This window comes from Melanostigma gelatinosum (assembly GCF_949748355.1).
Source record: "Melanostigma gelatinosum genome assembly, chromosome: 9".
Classification (NCBI taxonomy): Eukaryota; Metazoa; Chordata; class Actinopteri; order Perciformes; family Zoarcidae; genus Melanostigma; species Melanostigma gelatinosum.
The window spans coordinates 9,492,555-9,513,155 of record NC_136642.1 but is presented as its reverse complement, the minus strand read 5'-3'; the positions used below and the strand labels follow the sequence as shown (position 1 = coordinate 9,513,155).

General features: G+C 42.5%; 2 protein-coding genes across 7 annotated transcripts; one reads left to right on the top strand and one right to left on the bottom strand.

Annotated features, from left to right (window-relative positions):
* Positions 1 to 557: 557 nt before the first annotated feature.
* LOC306782160 (uncharacterized protein) lies at positions 558 to 16,038 on the top strand. The gene is made up of 11 exons (XM_079275383.1): positions 558 to 681; positions 5,838 to 5,903; positions 6,234 to 6,254; positions 6,384 to 6,659; positions 8,652 to 8,772; positions 8,925 to 9,100; positions 9,364 to 9,506; positions 9,927 to 10,074; positions 10,815 to 10,996; positions 11,103 to 11,195; positions 11,939 to 16,038. Exons 2-11 carry the CDS (start codon positions 5,858 to 5,860, stop codon positions 12,632 to 12,634), a joined length of 1,902 nt encoding a protein of 633 aa, XP_079131509.1. The 5' UTR covers positions 558 to 681; positions 5,838 to 5,857; the 3' UTR covers positions 12,635 to 16,038.
* LOC306782161 (zinc-binding protein A33) lies at positions 12,671 to 19,643 on the bottom strand. 6 transcript variants are annotated; one of them, XM_079275385.1, is made up of 7 exons: positions 19,567 to 19,643; positions 19,286 to 19,356; positions 18,970 to 19,065; positions 18,528 to 18,761; positions 17,836 to 17,858; positions 17,544 to 17,659; positions 12,671 to 17,464 (listed from the first exon to the last, which is right to left on the bottom strand). In XM_079275385.1, the coding sequence occupies exons 2-7, from the start codon at positions 19,346 to 19,348 to the stop codon at positions 16,896 to 16,898; spliced, it is 1,101 nt and encodes a 366-aa protein (XP_079131511.1). In that variant the 5' UTR covers positions 19,349 to 19,356; positions 19,567 to 19,643; the 3' UTR covers positions 12,671 to 16,895. The 6 variants fall into 6 exon arrangements, with proteins under 6 accessions (XP_079131511.1, XP_079131512.1, XP_079131514.1 ...); XM_079275386.1 differs by having other exon boundaries at positions 19,610 to 19,642; XM_079275388.1 differs by lacking the exon at positions 18,970 to 19,065.
* Between the last annotated feature and the right edge of the window lie 958 nt (positions 19,644 to 20,601).

Genomic DNA, 20,601 nt, shown 5'->3' with positions numbered 1-20,601 from the left:
CAAAGCTCAAGAGTGAACTTTCAAGCTTAAAATAAAAAAGGCCCATTTCTTTTTTGTTTTTCAAGAGATCTTGATGAGTGGGCTGTACTGAACAGATGAGAATCTTCCAACGTATCTGAAGTGTTTGTATTTCAAGATTGAACGGTGAAAAAAGTTACGACTTTTGGTTGAAATGTGCAGATTTTAGTATTTTATTTGTGGTATTTTATTGGCTGAATTACATGAAATCGTTTTTTTTCAGGCCAATCAACGCTGCTCTTGTTTCTGGAACATTGGTAAAATAAATGATGTGGGAAGCAAGGCATCCATGTATTTTTAATACAAATCTAATCCCATCACATCATCATCCTCTTTGGCCATTATGTCTGGGCTTCATTTTTTTTTAGTGACTCATAGCTTTCTGCTCAGGGGGGCGAAGGGTGGCCGATGTTTACCGACACGAGTCGAGTGTCTCCGAGAGAGAGAGAGAGCGAGAGAGCGAGAGAGAGAGAGAGCGAGAGAGCGAGAGAGAGAGAGACATATTCTGAACCAAATGTTGAGCCCGAGTCGTGAAGTGCTGCTCTTCAGGGGCGCGAGGTTGGAAGGGAGGAAGAAAACTGGCAACGTTCACACAGATTCCCACCTCTGAAATCATCCCGACATCTCCACCGACTGCACGCTGCTGCGACCGGCCAGTGAAAGGTAGGTGAGCTGCAGAGCGGAGGTTTTCCTCCCATAACGTGCATGTGTGGGTGTGTTTCCTAAATCTGACGGGTGTGTGACGGGTTAAATTCTGCAGGTTTTTTGGTTGATGCGCTTCTCGGCAATTCCCGGCCCGGAGGTGACTGGTCAGACCTAAATCTGTGAGGTTTGTCACCAACTAGACATTATATTGTCAATGATGTCAAGTATAGATATATATGTTCATCCCGTCACCGTGTAAACCGGCTGAACGGTCCGGGGATGGATCCGGATTCGCCATCATTGGATATTTTAGGTGAATTCCATTTCATTTTTCAGCCTCCTGAGATTCAACATAATGCATATTTATTTTGTAGGATGCAAGATGTCATGTAACCGTTTATGCAATCGGCTTACATTAAAACATACAGGTTAAGTATATGCCAGTCATTAGTCGACCTTAAACATAGAAGGAACAAATGTAACTTTTATTATCATGACTACCATTATTACTGTTATCACAGGAAAATTTGCCTAATTATTCTATTTTATAGTCTTATCTTCTTCTCCCAAGGCTGCCTTCTCTTCATTTAAGGAAGTTTTATGGTCAGTCGATATGTTCTGCACATTCAACACTTAACAGCATCCATTACCTGAGAGGATGCTCCAGCCTGAAGGCTGTGATGCCTCTGCCTGCAGTGCGCTGCTCATACTGTGACCAGGGCCGCATGCAGGCCGAAGCACACGAGAGCAATGGCTCTGTGATAATCTCATCTTTTAACACATTCTACATCTCCCGTGCTCTTGTCCTTGTGGATTTCTCAATGCTGTACACAGCTCCACCACCCCTCTGCCTGCTCCTCCCTCATGTCCACTGAGTTTAATTAATCTGACAGGTGCAAGCAATACGGTAGAAACCCGTCTTTGCCTTTAGTTCACTGCAGCCGGCTTCGGAGGAAAATAGGTTGCCATGCAACAGGCTCTCTCTCCAAGATAAGCGTTTAGAAATGACATGTTTTGATTTCTCCCTGCATCATTTCTTCCTGCTGTGCTGATCTGAAATGTGACGTGTGTTGTGGTGATGCAGAGGGTACCAGGTTGGACATTTGGGATCATCAGAGTGGGAAAAGTTTTAGAATTTTGAATGCATCTCATGTCAGCAAAGGGAAACTCCATATTTGTTTGAAAGTGGTGCATTTGAAGTAAACTTCCTGCCATTTTCCACATGTGTCTCTTGGTGCAGCAACCCCCCCCCCCCTTTTGATGCCTCATAATTTATAAATGTCTCCTGCTGTTAGAGGAGGGTGCAGTATGTGCATCTGTGTGCCTGTAAATGTGTGTTTGAGCTCACTTCTAGCATGCCTCCTCATCGTCACGTAGAGCTGTTTCTCCTCATCACTTGTGCAAAGAAAAAGGAAACAAATGATGAAGGGTAAAGACAGAGGTGGCTTTGTAGGGTCCCCACATCTGCAGTCATTGAAGGCATTTCCGCCTCTTCGTACAAAGACTTGTCTGTCCTTCCAGTAGGTAGGGAGTTTGAACACAGGCACAGGCTTTGATTTCAGAGTGGGATGCACTGGCTTGGATGATATAATATAAGGAGGAGGAGAGGATGAAAGAGACATGATAAAATAGAGAGAGAGATCCAGAGAGAACAAGAGGAAATGAGAGAGATGCCCCGAGATCGGCAGCGTAGCGTTCGGGTTGTGAGGATCCATACCGAGAAGACCAAATGTGATGGAAAGAAAGGGAGAGATGGTATGAAGCTGTCAAACAGAGGCATAGAAAGTTAAGGGAGGCTTGGACAAGGTCGTAATGGTGGCAGAAAGTAACACTTTGAGATGAATCATTAGAATGGTGCCTGAGGTGAGAAAATGGAAGAAAGAAAGGACGAAAGTTGAGAGTCAAGTATGGTAAAATGAAGACTGAGTGACGCTAAATGAAGGGAGGGAAAGTCATGGAAAGATAGCCGATGGCATACTCGTCTGTGACCATGGTTTACAGCCCAGAGGGCAGTGTGTGAATAAGCCAGTTATAATATAGCTTATTGCATGTGTTGTCATGTGCTTGCATGTTTGTGCTCAGTCAGGCGGCCCTCGTAGTCTTAGCTCTGGCCTCAAATGCACCAAATCACACAGAAATGAAGGAGAGGCTTTTAGCTTTTTTGAGCCACAGATCTTGTGTAGAAACACCAGATTGGCTGCGGTGCCGACTGCTGTGACAAACAGATGGACACGGTTCACTTCTCTCCTTCTTCGGAGCCAACCTACATCTCAGATTGCTGCATTAATTAAATGCGGCCGGCTACAGGGGTCAACAGTCCGTTTTATAGCTGGAAGTAATGTGCAGTCCCTGATACAGCGGCCTCACATGAGTGTCGAAACCCAGAGAAGAAAGCAAAACAGTTCCCGAAACAATGATGGGGACTGAAGTAATACAAGTGCAGTGTAATTTGAGTTACACAGATGACTGTCGCAGAGGACACCTAAAGGTTTGTTTGTTCTGTGTGACGCAGCTTTGTGCCATATTTTGTTTCAAAAACAATAAAATCAGTGGGCTCTTGGGCGCTGTGTGGTGTGCAGATGTAGCAGACTTGGCAGACGTAGTGCAAAAGGGCTGTACAAGGCCTTCTGTGAATCAGCAACTTTGTTTGTCAGGTTAGAACGCAGTGAAATGGTGAATCATTTCCGCTAAACAATGAGAGAAAATGTCCTCTCTGCTGCTGCTCTTTTGAAATATGTTCAGATTAAGCACGCACAAAGGCAGACACACAGAAAGTGCGAACATTGACTCGTACACAGCGTGAAGACGGCAAAATGCTTCGTCATGTCCAGCAGGAATGGGATGTCTCCATGAGACACTTTAAACTTCACTGCATGTTTATTAGCTGCTGCAAAGTGAGGCTGTGAGCACTGCAGGTGTTCCCTCCAAGTCCCCTCCTGGGCTATGTAAATGAAAACCGCAGCAAAATGTCTTTTGCACGAACTCTCTTGATGTGTTGCCTCAGACGCCTCAGCAGAAGGCCCCCCCCCCCCCCCCCCCCCCCTCAGTGTTGCAATTAATCATGTTTCTTCTCCATAACCGTCATAATGAGGTGTAGGAAATGTGTTCTCGCTGCAGCGCTTCTCGTTCTGGACATTTCCTGTTGGGAACTCAGCCGAGTCGTCGCTCAAACCCCCATGAATTTAATAATCTCAAGATTCATTAATTATTCTGTGTTTAAAATCAGGCACATAATCAACAGACAATCTGTGCCAGTGATCCACAGCCAGGTAGCCCCGATAAACATGCACATACACTTAAAGGGAAGGGCCTCTTTAAGACATAAATGCCATTTCTTAAGGCCTTTTAACAACATTAACTTTGACTCATAAAATTACTCATGACCCCGGTTTTAAATTGAGTTCAAGTATGCTATTACGTTATCACGACACTGACATTGGTTTTCTCAACAAAAGTCTCACCACGGGCTGTTTTTTTTTTTTTTTTATTGTCTGAAGTCCAAAAATAACCTCCAGGCAATGGCAGATCAATTTAATTTACAGGGACGGCAAGATTCTCTCCAGGGAGGTTTTCTTTTCCATTTTTAGTGTGATTCGATAGCCTAATGGATTTCTTAATCCAATCCCCTTGAAGGAACATGTACAGGAAACGACAAAAGAAAGGCAATGTATGAATAATAAAGCATATTCATTTAATTATGAGGCTGTATATTTTCACATCGTGAGGACAATTTTGTGGCATATAGATAACCACGGCTGCATGCTGTTCCGCCGCTGCACTGTTTGACTGTGAGCACTGCAGGTGTTTCCTCCTGCTCCCCTCCTGGGCTTTGTAAATGAAAACCGCAGGAAAGTTTTTTTGCTCCAAACCCCTTGATGCGTTCGCTGTGATGTCTGAGCGCAGAAGAGAGCCGTTCACATCATCAATATACCACTCAGGGCTGCAATTAATCAGGATTCTGCAAAAAAAAAAAAAACACCTGCTTGTGGAAATGATGTTTTGGAACGTTCCCCCTTTCTGTTCTGGATGTCTCCTGAAGAACTTTTTAAGCAACAGTGTAGTCTATGCTGCAGAAGAGGTTTTTGAGTCACTGCAGCAAAGAGATTTATACTGTGAGGAATATGTTATACAGAATACTGCCAGTGACACCTCTGAATGAGGAAGCACTTCAGAATAATGTGTCAATGTGTTCTTTATTGGCTGCAGTCGCTTTTCTGTTACTGATGTTAGTTTTTCTCTTGACAGTAAACCTATTGCAGCTGTTGGGATGGTGTGTGTGTGAGTGTTTGTGCTTATATGTCAGTCCAATACCATCATATGATCGTCCCAGATTCAAAGAACAATTGAGTACAATTTGAGTGTGACCTGCATGTATGATTTGAACCAGAAGGTTGTGATTGAATTTTCAGCCAATATTTAAATGAACAATATTCCAAAATCTCGTACAAAGACAAAATGCCCCTTCCAGTTAAAAGCAAATCCGAAGAATGCAAAGCAAAAAAATGAAACCAAGAAGCACACTTTCAATTTTCTACAGGAGTGTGAAGTTCACTGTGCCTCAGTGAATGCTTCATCATTAGGGGTGTAAAGGGACGCGTATTCGTATTGAACCGTTCGGTACGAGGCTCACGGTTCGGTACGCATGACGAACCGAATACGTTTGAATAAAAAAAGAAAAAAAGATTATTTTTTTTTTTTTTTTTTTTTTTAAAACCTTTATTTAACAAGGTAGTCCCATTAAGATTAAAAATGTCTTTTGCAAGATGTAAGTAACAATACAAGATGTAAGCAAGATGTAAGTAACAATACTACACAACATTAAAGAGCAGTTTTTGTTTTTTATGCTTATGTGTTGCTAAGAAGACACCCCAGAAGATGAGTCACTCAGGTATAGTTCCATCATTGTTCAAAGTCAAAGAATAACTTTGATGTTAGTTGTAATGAATAAATATATTTTAAAATCAAGTACATTTCTCTGCATTTATAGTTTTCTACTGTACCGAAACGTACCGAACCGTGGCTCCACTGTATCGTACCGAACCCAACCGTGGATTTTGTGAACCGTTGCACCCCTATTCATCATAGATCCAGGAATGATGTCAGACACCAGTGACACTGTGAATAAGCAACTCTCTTTTAACACACACACACACATCTTCCTTTTCCCTCTCTAGGCACAAAACAATCAGTCAGGATGGCGACAGTCAGTGTGATCGCATTCAGCGTTCTGCTCACCACAGGTATGTTAAGAAACATGTGTGATGATGTTCCCTCTAGTGGTGATCTGGAAATCTGGAAATAGTGTGTTTTTCCACTAATGTCTGATTATAATACACTGTATCAATTGCTCAGGATGCACTGTTTTATTAAATAGTTCAATTTCAAATAGTTAAATTTGAATGTGCTGGATAATAGGCCGCAGTGAAGTAATCCAGAAGAGCATGTGAGAACAAGTGTAGAAAACAAAAGTACTGCTGTATTTTAATCGAGAATAAAAGGACTCTGACACTGTATTTAATTTAACTGATGATAAAAAAGTCATAACATCTGTTTTGATTTGTATTTTACAGCTCTTTCTGCGCCTGTGAAATGTAAGACTCAGTGAACCAGTGCGTACATTTCTAAGTGTGTCATTCATCAATCATAAATTCACGAACTTTCCATGCCCTCTCGTGTGTTTGTCACCTCCTCCATCGTTCCTTGGCCATCATCATTTCCAGATGAGGACCCCGCCATGACCTTGTTCCACGGGGAGGATTTCCACATCATGCTGCCCTCACTCTCTTTCGAGGTGACGTTTCGGAACAGGTCTGTTCCGCGGTCGGGCGATGTGTTCCTGTTGCGGGGCGGCATCGTGGTCCACAGTCGGGCCAAACTCAACCACCACCTCAGCCACCTCATTATAGACGCTGTGGGCGAGGGAGACGAGGGCGTGTACACCGTGAAGGATCTAGAGAATCCAGAGGACATCGTACGGCTGAAGCTTATAGTCCGAGGTACGGGATAAAATGAGCGTACATTACATGAGGCATGGTAACGAAGCATAGCCTCAACTGACATGTTTCACTCGCACAGGCAGACCTGGGATTTCAATTCAAAGCTCCAATTTAAAATCTGATGGAAGACTCAAATTCATAAAATTCAAATTCATTTTAGTACCAGATCCTTTTGGATGACCTCATCTTTGAAACTAAATAGATGATGTCATCAAGAATGAGTGTTTATATCCATTAATACAAATATGCATGCACTGTCAATACAATAGAGACCAGCAACATATCATTTTAATCCAAAAAAATCATTTTAGTTTTTTGCTTTGCTGGAAACTTTGCAAAGCAAAAAAATAAGTAGTGTTTAATTCAGGAATTATTTTCATTTTATAAATCATCCCATCAACCAAACTTCTTCAACCAGTCATCGATGGTTCGACCAAGTCATCGATGAGTTTCAAATAGGGCTCCACCTGACGATTATTTCCATTATCGATTACTCTACAGTTCATCTTCATTTATCAAATCAATTAAGTGTTGAGTCAATAAGACGTCACAAAACAGGGAGAAATGTCCATAACAAATTTGAGGAGAGTTTTTTTTTTAATTCAATTATTGGTTTGTCTGGTCCAAAACCAAAAAGTATATTAAGCTCCCTTTCATAAAGGACTAAAGAACACAGCAAAGAATTACCTGTAAGAAGATGCAACCTGTGAATTCTGGCATTTTTGCTAGAAAAATGACTTGAAAGAATATTTAATTATCAATGGACTGATGCATTAATCGTCTATCATTTCAGCTCCAGTTTCAAATGGCAGCATGTCTAATAAATGTGTGGCTTCAGTGGGGGGATGTAACTTAATACGTGTACTCAAGTACAATACATTTCTTTAACAGCTAAATTAATTGTTATTTTGTCGTTTTTACTGACAAAACACATGACGATCTTATGAAGTATGACGCAATTTGATGAAACTACCTACAGTATTATGCTACTTACACATTAATGCACACATTTATTGATACATTCATATGATATTTAATACGATAGCACTCAGAGGGGGCTGTTTTCTGCATTGTATACTTTTGATTCTTAAAGTACATTTTACTGAAAATACTTCAATGCTCTCTCAATGCTGGACTTTTACTCATATTGGAGTGTGTTGACATTGGAGTATCGTTACTTTTATTCAAGTAGAGTATCTAAAATACTGGATGACAACCTCAACACCAGGATGAAGAATAAGCCTCTAATATCTAATCTGGAGTCAGAGTCGTGGTCGTGTAGGCGCTGTCTTCTCTCCTGCTTTAATCATGGAGTCAGCAGCCAAGTAAACCTCTCAGTTGCACATCCTGTTTGTCCTCAGAGCGTTGACTCTGATGAGATTGGACACACATACAAACATGAGAGAAGGAGGGAGTGGGCTCAAACCCAGCGTGGATAAAGGAGACTGTAGCGTAGCAATATGTGAAAGATGTGCCATTTGGCGGGAGTAATGTGTTGTGAGTTGATGAAGTGTGTGTGTGTGTGTGTGTGTGTGTGTGTGTGTGTGTGTGTGTGCGCGCGCGTGCGTGTCCTCAGAGTGTTAGAGCATGCCGGAGCTGCCAGGCAGTAATTATGCAGCTCTTTAACCACCAACCCACTCCCCTCTCCTTCCCTCCCCGCTGTTTTCCTGTCTTTATCTTGTCTTTGCTGACTTTCCCACGATTTGGTTTGGATTCCTATAATTTCAGCTGCCTTGATATTTTTGGATCACTGCTCTTTTCTCTACACTCTGTCCCCGTTTTTGCCACATCTGTTCAGCCATTCCCTCTTCTTCACTCCGATATGTCCTTTCTCGCTCTTCAACTGAACTTCTTCCTTCACTTGAAGCAAATATACTCTCTCTTCCTTCACCCCTTTTCAACTTGAATGCGATTTATTTTCCTCTTTAAATAACCGTGTTGCTTCCATTTACTCAAGAACAAACTGTTAACCACCCTGCTTTTCCCTTCTAGATTGCTCCAACGAGCAGATCATTAAATATGGAGACAACTACCATGTTCCGCTGTTAGGGGTGACTCCTCCCATCACCCTGGAGTACAGGCCCAGTGCTGTGGAGGCCAACCAGACATCTAGGTAGAGTCAGCAAAATGACACTGACATTTTACCCCAAGAGAATCTGTGATGGCCTTTTCCAATCATGATGTGCATGCACTGCGACAGCGTGTCTCAGCCTTACCGACAAAGGTTAAGGAGAGTTCATCTTCTATGACTTTCTCCTGCTGCAGACCTGCTCTGGTGCTGCTGACCAGTACAGGGATGTCCAGGGACGGGTACCAGGGTCGAATCAGCATCAACGAGCGCTACGTCACCCTCAGGACTGTCACGGGTGCAGACGAAGGGAGCTACACTGTCAGGGATGCTGAAGGTGATATCCAAAAGAAAGAGTGTCTCAACGTCAAAGGTGAGAGCACAAATGAAGACGCGTATCTTTTTCCCTGCTTGACCTGTTTTAAACGGCCGGCGCCTTCCATCAGGATGCTGTTCTTGTTGTTGTTGTTGTTTCCTTTCTAGTTATTACGCCACTCGTTGTCGGCATAATGGCTTTTTAAAGACACACACGTTAATGGGCTCTAGCAGGCTAATGCATTTTAGATGATGGGCCTGTAAACAGTGCTGTGATGTATTTATTGTACGTCCTCCCTTCTCTGTCTGTCTGTGTCGCAGAGCACCACAACTTTGTGACCTTGCCATTCGGTAAAACACTGAAGATCAACCTGATACTCAACAGCTCCTTGGTCCATCTCTACTACAGCCCGGAGAAAGACCCCACGCCCCATCTGCTGCTGGACAAGGGGGAATTTACGAGTGTAACTGATTTATTTTTCGCCCCACCGCTGTTGTGGTTAAGAATCATGCACTGTATATATATGATAAAACATACAAGTTCATGCTTTTGCATGTGAACATAGAATATAGCCAGTTCCTAATAGGTTTCATATTTATCAACACGACTTCTGCCAGGGTTTCCTGCAGTGTTGTATAGCTGTGGGCCACCTCGTGTAACACAATGACCACTAAGACTGAAAGTGCGAGTGCCTAAAGCCTGACCTATTTGATGTCTGACAAATCCAGGATGACTTTTCCCAGTGTGTGCCTTTAAGTTAACTTCAAAGTTGAATGTAGTTGGTGTTCACGTCATTTTCTCCATTGCATCATTTGTTACTTTTATATGTATCTTTGCTGTTCCTTCTTTTAAAGTTGAGTGTATGTTGTCTTGTCTTTTCTAGGCCCTAACCGACCTGGGTCTGGAGGACCGTCTCATTTTGGATGGTTCATGGGTTTATCTGGAATCGGTCAAGGGTACAGATGTGGGCGAGTTCAAAATTACTGACATACTGGGGTTCACTGTGTCCAGCATCCACCTGGTACTACAACGTAAGGATGGGGATGGTTTACATCAATGTATTCCAAGTATAATCCAAGTATTCAATTAAAGTTCAACGAGGTCCAGTTCGAGAGAACTTTCTCATGTAAAGGTTCTGAACATCACAATAATGTCTAACTTGCGCAATGATTTAGTGCCATATATATTGAGTTAGCCAACAGTTGTATTAACGTCTGTATGTAGTCAACAACTGACTGTCAAATCAAATCAAGAACCTTCAATTGAATTGATTCAGTTCATTCAGGTGTGACGTGATGTCAGCCAAGAAAACCACGATATTATATTCTTCTCATCTTCTAATAAGATAAATTTGTGTGCAGGGACTTTATCTATGGTTATTGAAACCACTCGTTTCAGCTCTATTCCTCTGTTAGCATCATAGTTGGGAAGTGAATTAACATGTTAGGATTCTGATCATATTGGGCTCTTAGATTGTTTATTAGCTGTGACTTCATTTCAGATGCGAGTGGGTACGTTTACACAAAAGACGCGTGCTTTGTCTCGTAGTGGCGCTTCACATTGCCGCTTTTAATTATCGCCACGGTCTCTGAACATTTGAAACACACTGGTTTTAAACTGCCTGTGGGAAGAATGAACCTATAAGAGTCTAATCATTCTTAAAGACTGGTCTCTCTGGTCTCGCTGACAACTTTTCTCTTTTCGGAGAACGCCATATAAAATAACTTCTCTGATTCACTTTATATACCTTTCCCGCCATTCCTCCATGCAGCCTACAAGCTGGAGTCACTGTATGTGGCCATTATTGCCATGTTGGGTCTGCTGGTCTTCCTCCTGCTGGTTTGTCTGCTGTCCTGCCTCTTCAAAGTGAAGAAGAGGGCCAAGAGGGCCGCTGCTCTGAAGAAGGTTGCCCAGGATTCTGGCAAAGAGGATGAAGGAGACGCCTTTAGACAGGTTGGAGGGACAAATATGCAAATTAAAATGTGAAGATGATGATGATGACATGTATCCTGATATTATGAATGATATGTTGAATGTTTGTCTGTGTGCATCTTCAAAGGTGGTCAAGAACATCACCAAGCTCAGTGATGACTCCAAGCACTCCCAGGCAGACAATACAGAGAAATCTCAGAGCACTGAGGTGGATATTAAAGTAAGGATACGTCATATTTCTTTCTTAAAACTGAGTCTTTGAGAGGTTTTAATAATGTCTCCATTTTATACTGTTTTCTGCGTTCAGGCAGCTGCAGCTTATTCAGAACGCTGCTGCTAGAGTCCTCACTAAGATCAAGAAAGTGGATCGCATCAGTCCAGGTCTCAGATCTTTGCAGTGGCCTCCTGTGTAACAAATAATTGATTTCATAATATTACTCTTGGTTTATAAAGCACTGAATGGTTTAGGTCCAAACCTATATTTTTGATCTGCTGCTATGTGATGATCCCTCCAGACCGCTCAGGTCTTCTGGGACTGGCCTGCTTACTGTCCCCTGAGTCAAAACTATAACGGGGGAACAGTTTTTGTTCACCACATATGCGGAACAAACTCCCAGAAGACCTGAGATTTGCTCCAAATCTCACTTCTTTTAAATAAGACCTCAAACCTTTCTGTTTGCCACTGCCTCTTATTTAATTTGATTTGGAACTATTCATTCTTGCACTGCACTGTCGCTGAGCTGTAAGCTTTATTCTCCTGTTTAATTCAATTTTTGGTTATTATTACCGTCAGTTTTGTTTACACTTTTGAAATCCTATATATATGCTCCCTTTCTATTGCCTTGTGTGTCTGATTTACTTTGTCTCAACATGTTTTTATGTCTTCTGGAAAGCACTTTGAATTGTCTTCTTGTTGGCGCTATACAAATGAACACGCCATACCTTGTTGTTTGTTTGACTCAGGGTCTGGAGGTTTCCTCGAAAGAGATTGGGGTCGGTAACCTAGACACCAGTGACTCTGGCGTTGGCTTTAACACCGCCCTCCCACTAGACACTGACACTGATGCCGCTGATCAAAACCTTGACTCTGTGGCCGTAAGCATCTCTGTTGCCTCTGAAACCAAACCAAGTCCGCCGCCTGCCGCTGCTGAGTTCAAGCCAAGCACTCCTCCAGCTACGGAAATTAAGTCCAGTCCAGTAGCTAAACCTAAAGCCTGCCCTGCACCCGAGACCAAGAAAACCCCCGATCAGCCAGTGGAAGCACAGTTGGACGTGCCCAAACCAGCAGATGTTAAACTCAGCCCAGCCTCGAGCCCTGAGCCCAAGGCTGGTCTGAGTCCAGCTGATCCAAAGCCTGCACCCAGCCCAAGCCCAGAGCCGAAACCAGCTACTCCTAAAGCCACCACTCCCACACCGGAAAGTAAGAGCGCTCTGACGCCCAAAGCCGAGTCCCCCAAACCAACCACACCGGAGCCCATTACCAACGGTACACCTGAGCCGGGCCCGGATTCCAAACCAAGCCCAGATCACGCTGATACTGTCGGCGCTCCAAAAGCAGCTCCCCCTAAGACCCCTGAAGCGGAGCAAAAATCTAGTGGTGCCACGCTGGAGGCTAGCAAAGACGACACCGTGGCTGAGGATTCAACCACCACCACTTGAGAACTGCCCCTGCAAAAAACCAGAGGAAAGCCCCAGAGATCTGTTGACAATCGAAAACCCCCCCCACCTAATAATGAAGAAAACCACTGAAACTGTGGCAAAGACTTTGATTTAACATGTCTAATGCCTGAACACGGTAATACTTTGATAACACTATCACGCTCACCAACAAACACATAACCTTTGAGACTCTCTGATTCGAAAAAGTTCACGTAACAAATGCGGCTTGTTGATTTTGCAAATTAATTCCTTTGCAAAATGTTTACAAAAAACCCTCCACATTCGGTATTTGATAAGATAATGAGGTAGCCAGAAAGGTTTACAACATTTCTTTAAAACGGGAATATACTCAGATTCCTTATTTGACCCTAACTACCATCTAAAGCGCTTGTTCCTCTATCAGCATGTGCATAGAACAGACTAAATGCATGCAATTTTTGAGCCAACGTCATCTCAAAGCAATGTGTGATGACACTTTTGATTGGACATCATCAAAATGGAAATGAAAGCCCTCTTGATTACACACTGTACATAGCTGAAGTATGGATGTTATGCGCTTGTGCCGGTCCTCCGGCTTCGGTAACATCTGCAATACGTTCTCACATATCGAAAAAAAGATTTGTTTTGTGTGACTTTACCCACACAAGAACACATACTTATAATACTGACCCTACTATTTATAGGCTCTGAGATTTAGATTCAGACTCCCACTGGATATCTCAGATGATTAAATGTGTTTTGCGGACTGATCCCTCAAGTCTGGATCAACCACTTTACTGCCTTTGATCTGGATTTCCCCGCGGCTCGATAAAAAACACAATATTTCTTCAGTTTAATAGCAAGCTGATGCCAGCAGCAACTGCTTACATCCTTTCATTATCCCTCCGTTCTTCCTTCTTATTCCCTTGTTCCTTTGTCCGTCTTTCCTTCAATGATCCTTCCCCCTTCTCTCCTACCTCCTTCCTCTCCTTTCCTTTGCTGGGCATCATTCTCAACTTGTACGCGGGCTTCGACAGAGATTAGGATCATGATTTCGTGTTCAAAGTAGATATTTCCTCTGACGTTTTCGGTGTCTTTGGCCCTCTGGAATTTGTCAAAAACGTAAACATTAATGCCTTGCATCTTAAATGGCTCTAAAATACTGCAGTGAGGTCTTTACCAATACCACGACGTCATCACTGTGGATCAACACAAATCAGTCTTAGTTGAAACTCTTGTATGGAACAGAGGTGTGCAGATACATTTTAGTGTGACAAGATGCACGTCTCTACCTCATGTTTTCACTGACCACTGGCAAACCAATGACAGTTCAGGTTCGGTGCACTGAAATCTACAAAACGCATTTTTAAGAGAAGCAGAAAATGACAGCTGAGAACACTCAATCAAATGATTGAATATTGTGAGAGGTAGATCCATCTACAACCAACTGGCCTTTCTTGGTTGCTCTGCTGTCTTAAAATAGAGTTTTCTTACAAAACAGCATCAGCGTTTTAAAAAAGCTATATGATATGCAGATGTGTTTAGATGTCAGATTTGATACGAAGATAAATTAATATAATATATAAACTGAAACAAACCAAAAAAAAAAGATCAAATTGAGGGGCTTCGGTGTTGAGTGGACAAACGGTATCAGATGGTCAGATGTATTACACAACATAAAAAAAACTGGATATGCCTCATTACTAGCTTGGATCTCTGAAAAACCACAAACCAGTTGAGGCAATTTTCTTCACACACACATATACACACACAGACACACACATTCCAGCCTTGTAAATATTGCATGTGTACGCCGGTTTAACCCCCTTAAAGCTGAATGTTTCTAGTGTATAGAATGGTTATTGTATTATACTTACATACAATAAAGAAGAAAACTCATCTAAATTTCTCACCAACCTTAAATCCAGAATATCAAATATATACACATACAGTACTATATCCACTAATATTCACTAATGTCTTAAACTAATTTAAGAACCAAATATTGTAAAAATACTTTATTAAAAGACTTTATTCGATCTTTTGAGATCAATTATCTGCATTTATTGCCATTCCAACCTGACAATACTCACAGCATACAGCTTCTCTCACAGTATTTACATATTATATTAAAATGTTTAACCTATGCCACTTAAAGCACTGACTGCAGCATGCCCACAACATGAAAACAGGCTTTTATTGTCCAAAAGGTGTGTGTGTGTGTGTGACCAGAGGAGTAATGTTTTAATGTTGCCATCATTGTGTTTTTTGTTTTTTTTCCCTTCCGTTTTCAGCGTTTGTGCCTATGACGCACGTATGACTGTGATGATTTACGGCCGAGTGTTTGTGCGTGTTGAATCTATGCATAGGCAGTTTGTACAGAATGACACAACTGTACGTTATGTGTGCTCATCCGTCTGTTGTGAGGTATTCATGTGCCTGCTTACTTCGTCTTTCAACGTGAAGAAAACAAGTGCTGTGTTTAAGTCGTGAGTGTCAATGTTTAAAGCCACAACATATTGTAAATATATATTGTAACTTTGAGATATTTCAGTGGTTCTTGTCTTTGTTTAGTGCCTAAAATGTATACTGGATAGTTGGCCTGTATTCTGTCATTTGCAGACACTCCTAATGGCACCTTTTTCTTAATAGGAAGGGTATTCAAGAAAGCTGTTCGCACACCTGACTGAACAAGGTGGTACCACTGACTGGCCCTGTGATGTGCTAATGTGTAGGAGATATGTGACAGATTGTAGTGAAAGTTGTGTCTGACTTTGAGGTTTTCCAGATGACTCTGGGTAGCATTAGGAGTGCTGAGTGTGCTCTTATTTGTAAGTGAGGGTGTTTTCCATTACATTTATCAAGTCTGTGGCACAGTTAGGAGTACACGAGTGAAGTCATGAGAGCAGCAGATGAATGACAAAGCTTTGTGTGGGTGGCCCCCAGGGTTATGTTGATGGTAGACATTTCCATGCACCACCTCTGCTGTATATTGTCAGTGGTTGTAATACCACTCCAGAGTGAGTAGGGATGTGAGAGAGGCAGACAGTGTGTGGTGGGCAGGACAAGCCTTTGGTTTACACGTTACCAGCATCTTTAAGAAGGCTCAGTCTAGTGGGATTGGAGTTATTACATCGAACTGGTTCCAGGGGGATTCTGGTGTCGTACCCACCTCTGATAACCCACTAATAAAGTCACCGCTACTGTTAATACCACTGGCACTTCTTGCACTACGTGAATTGTCTCTGCCCCGATCTTCTCTGTTTACTTCTGCTGATCCGGCCTGGGTGTGGTGTGACATCCCACATGTTCTCTCTGTACTCCCTTTTTGCACAACACTTCACACAGATGTTTTTTAAAGGAAATCGTTTTTTTTTCTTTATTTCATGTCTAAAGGAATACTAAGAATAAACAAGTGATTATGACATCCGTCCTGTTGTCTCTGATTTCCTATTCTCCAAACAACAAACTGGCAGATGGACGGTTCTGTCTCGGAGCTGTCTATTGTTTTCTCAGTCAGTCGTCTCACTCGATGACAGCCATCATGTATGTGACGCGCCACATTGTCACCCCTCAGGCCCCCGCGTCCCACTATTAATTAACAGCTTCCATAACATTGGCAGGACACATCATAGCGAAGCAAGCACGACAGAGATATTCATAAACAGGCCAAAGGTAACATCATAATGCTGTCAACGCCTGCTATGGACCCTGAAGCTCCAGGCCAGCCGCAGATTACAACCTGGGATTTGATTTACAAATACATCTGCTCAAGATTGAAGCGTCACATTTGACATCACATTCACATTTACATCACATTTTACATCACATACAAATATTTGTGGTTATCGTGACAGCCATGTTTTCTGTGTTTTCTTTAAAATCATTTAATGTGGACTTTCTCTGTTTGCTGTTTGTTTCAGCAAGTACATCATATAGTTAGGGCTGCAACTAACAACTATTTTATTTATCATTAAATCTGTCAATTATTTACTCAATTAAAAAATGTCAGAAGATTGTGAAAAATGTCCCCAAATCCAAGGTAATATCTTCAAATGGCTTGTTTTGTCCATCATGACATTGTGACATTTCCAAACCCAAACAATTCACATAAATCAGAAGAAAGCCAATATTTTTGCTCGAAAGTGTTTCCTGCTAACCATTAATTGATATTTTAAACACTTACCAATTATTGTTTTCTAATCACTTCAGCTCTAAATGTAAGAATAATTATGTTAATATAAAATTAACAATTTATGTTGGAAATCCCTGCAGCCCCTCGTCATAGTGAAGGGGTAAAGATGTTAATTGCTCCCGTGTTCTTGCCTTCATCTGTGTCACATGGATTATAAAAAGGGAACAGAGGAACCTCCACCGATCCCATAGTAAAGGTGTAGATTGGCGCCATGGTAACAGCGTTATAGAAAGACACCTCCTCCTTTTCACAGTCTAAGAACACACCGACGCGGACAAGTCGGACCGATACGTTGACCTTGGTGGGCTTTGGGTCGGTGTAAGCTTGGACAGATCCGCCCATCAGGGCCAGAGTCCAGAGGCCACTGGAGATCCCGGTAGCGTCCATCCCGGTAGCGTCCATCTCCCCTCTTGGGACATCTTGTCGTGCAACGCCCAACCTCCATGCTGTCTTACGTCCCACCTCCACCTCCCAGTAGTGTTGGCCTGTCGTGAAGCTCTGATGGCCCAGCACACAGTAATAAAAGTGGAACCGTTGTGGGTTTTTCTGGCAATGCTTTGTGTCCTTGTCTTCCTCAAACCACACTGAAGTGCAGGACTGGGACAGGGACAGATTAGGGTGGGCGGTCTCAGGGTCAATAGTCATTGATGTAATATCTGTCGGCAAATAGAGAGTAAGTAAGGTGAGTTTGGTTGTTGTGTTGCATGTGCTGTATAAAATGACGTGAGAACATACTTGGGTAAAGGCAGCTTTTCATGTGCTTCCATATCCTGTACTGTAAGGGCCCCACAAACTGGCCGGAGCGCACCTCAGTGTCCACCTCTGCTGGTGGAACAAAGCTGACATGAGACCTGCTTGGACAAGATGGGAAGCGGGGAGGACTGAATGATGAATGGTAGAATATAACCTGGTAGACGCACCACGGTGAGGATCATGGAGACGGATTGGTGAACAAAAATGTTAAGCATGCATAATGAGACGTGGGGAAAACAGCGGAGAAAAAAACAGTTCGGTTAATAAAACCTGCCTTTTTATGAGATCTTGGATTTCCTGCAATGAGAGAAACATTTTAGCAAAGCATGTTGCACAGCAATTTAAATCAATTTAAATCAACAACAGACTCCAAAAGCGAGCGACTGCCCTATGCTGCCCTTTGACTAATGTGCCGACTTCCATTTGTCCTTTCACTTTTAAATGAGAAATAGATTTTGACTTTAAAAACTAGAAAAGTCAACAGTTTAGCCAATCAATGTCTTTAATTGATCAAATGAGTGCTGACGAAGAGGGGCAGAACAGCTAACAGGGCTGCACTGCAGCTCTGGGATTGGATCCCTTTGATGTAAACCTGCACAGTCACATTGTTTCCCAGCAGCGCTAAGCTCAAAGGAGACCAAACATGAGGGGCAATTATAGACAGTTATTTTGACAAGTCACGAGTAAGGTAAGTAAAGTCTTGTCCCAGGCCGAGGGGAACGCTTACAATGACCCTGGATAACCCACATGTGGCTCTGCTGTTGTGCAAGACGTTTCCAGAATGTCCAAACTATTCTCCACCTCCCCCTTCTGTCCCCGTTCACACATGAGCTCACTCTAGATCCAAATTTAAATCACCCCCATCACCACTTTGTTCGTTACAGTGTAAGCAAACCTCATGTGACAGTCAGATGTAGTCTCTTTGTGTTCATTCATTTATATGTTTTAGTGAAAGTGCTTCCTCACTCTGAGCAGTGTAGGACTGTTCTCCTCAGCCAGTTTGCTGTTTAGCACCGTGATTGCTCTATCCAGGTCTCTCCCTTGCTCTGTTATTTTCTTCTTTCTTTCCTTCAGCTGCTTCAGTTGTTTCTGTCTCTCCCTCCTCAGTCGCTCCATGTCCTTCCATTCCTCCTCATCCAGGAAACGATGGAGGTTCTGAAACTCTGCTCTGATTTCTCGCTCCAGGGCGTCAAAACTGTTCTGAAAGACGGAGAGAAAAGACGAATGATTACCAATTCATCCTACGGTTGACCTCGAATTCAGTGCGACCAAATGGATAATCAATTTCAAAAATGGTCACAGTGGAATTGTTATGAATTAATATGCATTTAGTTTGTGTTGAACTGGAATCACTACAAAAAGAGTGTATTTTTGAAAAATACAAGGATTAATAACGCAGCAACACTACCTCTACTTGCACTGACTCTATGTGCGTCTCTATCTCTGCTTCTCTGCATTCATCTACCTCGTGCTTGATTCTTTTAATAGCATGGAAAAGCTTTCTCTGCAACACACACATACACACACACACACACACACACACACACATAGAAAAAATGCACATTGAATAGAAATGTTACTGATTAAAAAAACTTCAAACTGAGTTTCTTTGCCCATAAAATATATGAACTTTCAAATGAATACATTCACATTATGATAGACAATGTGTCCTGTGTCAGCTGTTCTTAATGCAGCAGGTGAATAACATAAAACATAGAGTTTACCTTTTCATCACTGAGAAGGCCTTCGTTGCAGTTGTTGGTGTCTTTGGTGTGGTTTTCGTACATTCCAGATTCTTCAAATTGGACAAAACAGAAATCGGGAAGACTCTTGAGAAAAGTGCAATAAAAGTGATGGCAGGAGTAAGAGGGAGGGACAAATTTGAGGACACAACAATGCGGAGAAGGACGGGGAGAAAAAGAGAGAGCGAGAGAGAGATAAAACACACATGCCAGCACGATGAGAACAGTCAGCGTACACACTAATAGAGCAAACAAGGACGTACATCCAAGCAGCAAATTAACAGAAGAAATTGGATTGACAAGCACAGATCAGTGTCCACAGCCTGACTTGAGAATATATGGATCCATTAAAAGTAGAGGAGAGAGAGGAGGGGTGGAAGGGAGGCAGATGACTTTAGCTGCCAGGAGGGCGTGCTGGCTGGCAACGATTTATGGCAGTCGACACAGAAGAGTCTATTTCTGTCTGCCAGCGTCTTTGGAATCAAAGAAGAATCTGTCGGCAGAAAGGGGCAGAGATTGTGTTTCATACTGGCAGTTGTTTTGCCCGGGAGGGACACAATGCAGCTTCATTTTTTGCAAGGTGGCTCCCTTAATGTCTAGGGGTGTGAGAGGATTCAGTGCTTGCTTTGCTGTGCGTGCCCTGCAGGGTTTCATTTTGTCTGAGAGGGGTCCCTGTTTCTCAATACTGTCAGCATTTCTGCTCCCTTCCCCTAGTGTGTGCATCCCACTGCCCAGCCAAGAATATTTTCTCTTTTTTATCTGCCTTGGCTCTTATCTCAAGTTTGTATACTTCTTTCCCCCTCGAGACACAGGGGGGGGGGGGGGGGGGGGGGGGGCGGTCTGGCTGTGGGTGTGTGCACTGAGGCATGCATTACTCATCTGCAAATGTTCCTCATCTATAATTCACAGTGCTGGGTCGTGGCAAGTCACTGTGCTGAGCTGGGGTTGAGCTGCAAACACAGTGCACGACAGTATTCTGAGAGGATGATTCAATAAAATACAAAAGCTCACTGCAAGAAATCATGGAAGCATGCGCAGCAATTCCTGACTGCAGGATCAAAGCAGCTGTAAATCAATGTGGGCTGTTTAAAATGAATGAACTGTCTTTTAGTTTTCAGGAATATGTCCATACATTACAGTGTTACTGCCAGATAAAGGCACACATATGTATATAGAACATTTTACAAATGTGATTGTCACTCTTAAAGATGCAAAAAGAAAAAGGTTCCAAAAAGGCATTGGTATGTTTGCTATTATCTGTGTTTATACATAAAACAAAAAAAAATAAAACAGATCCT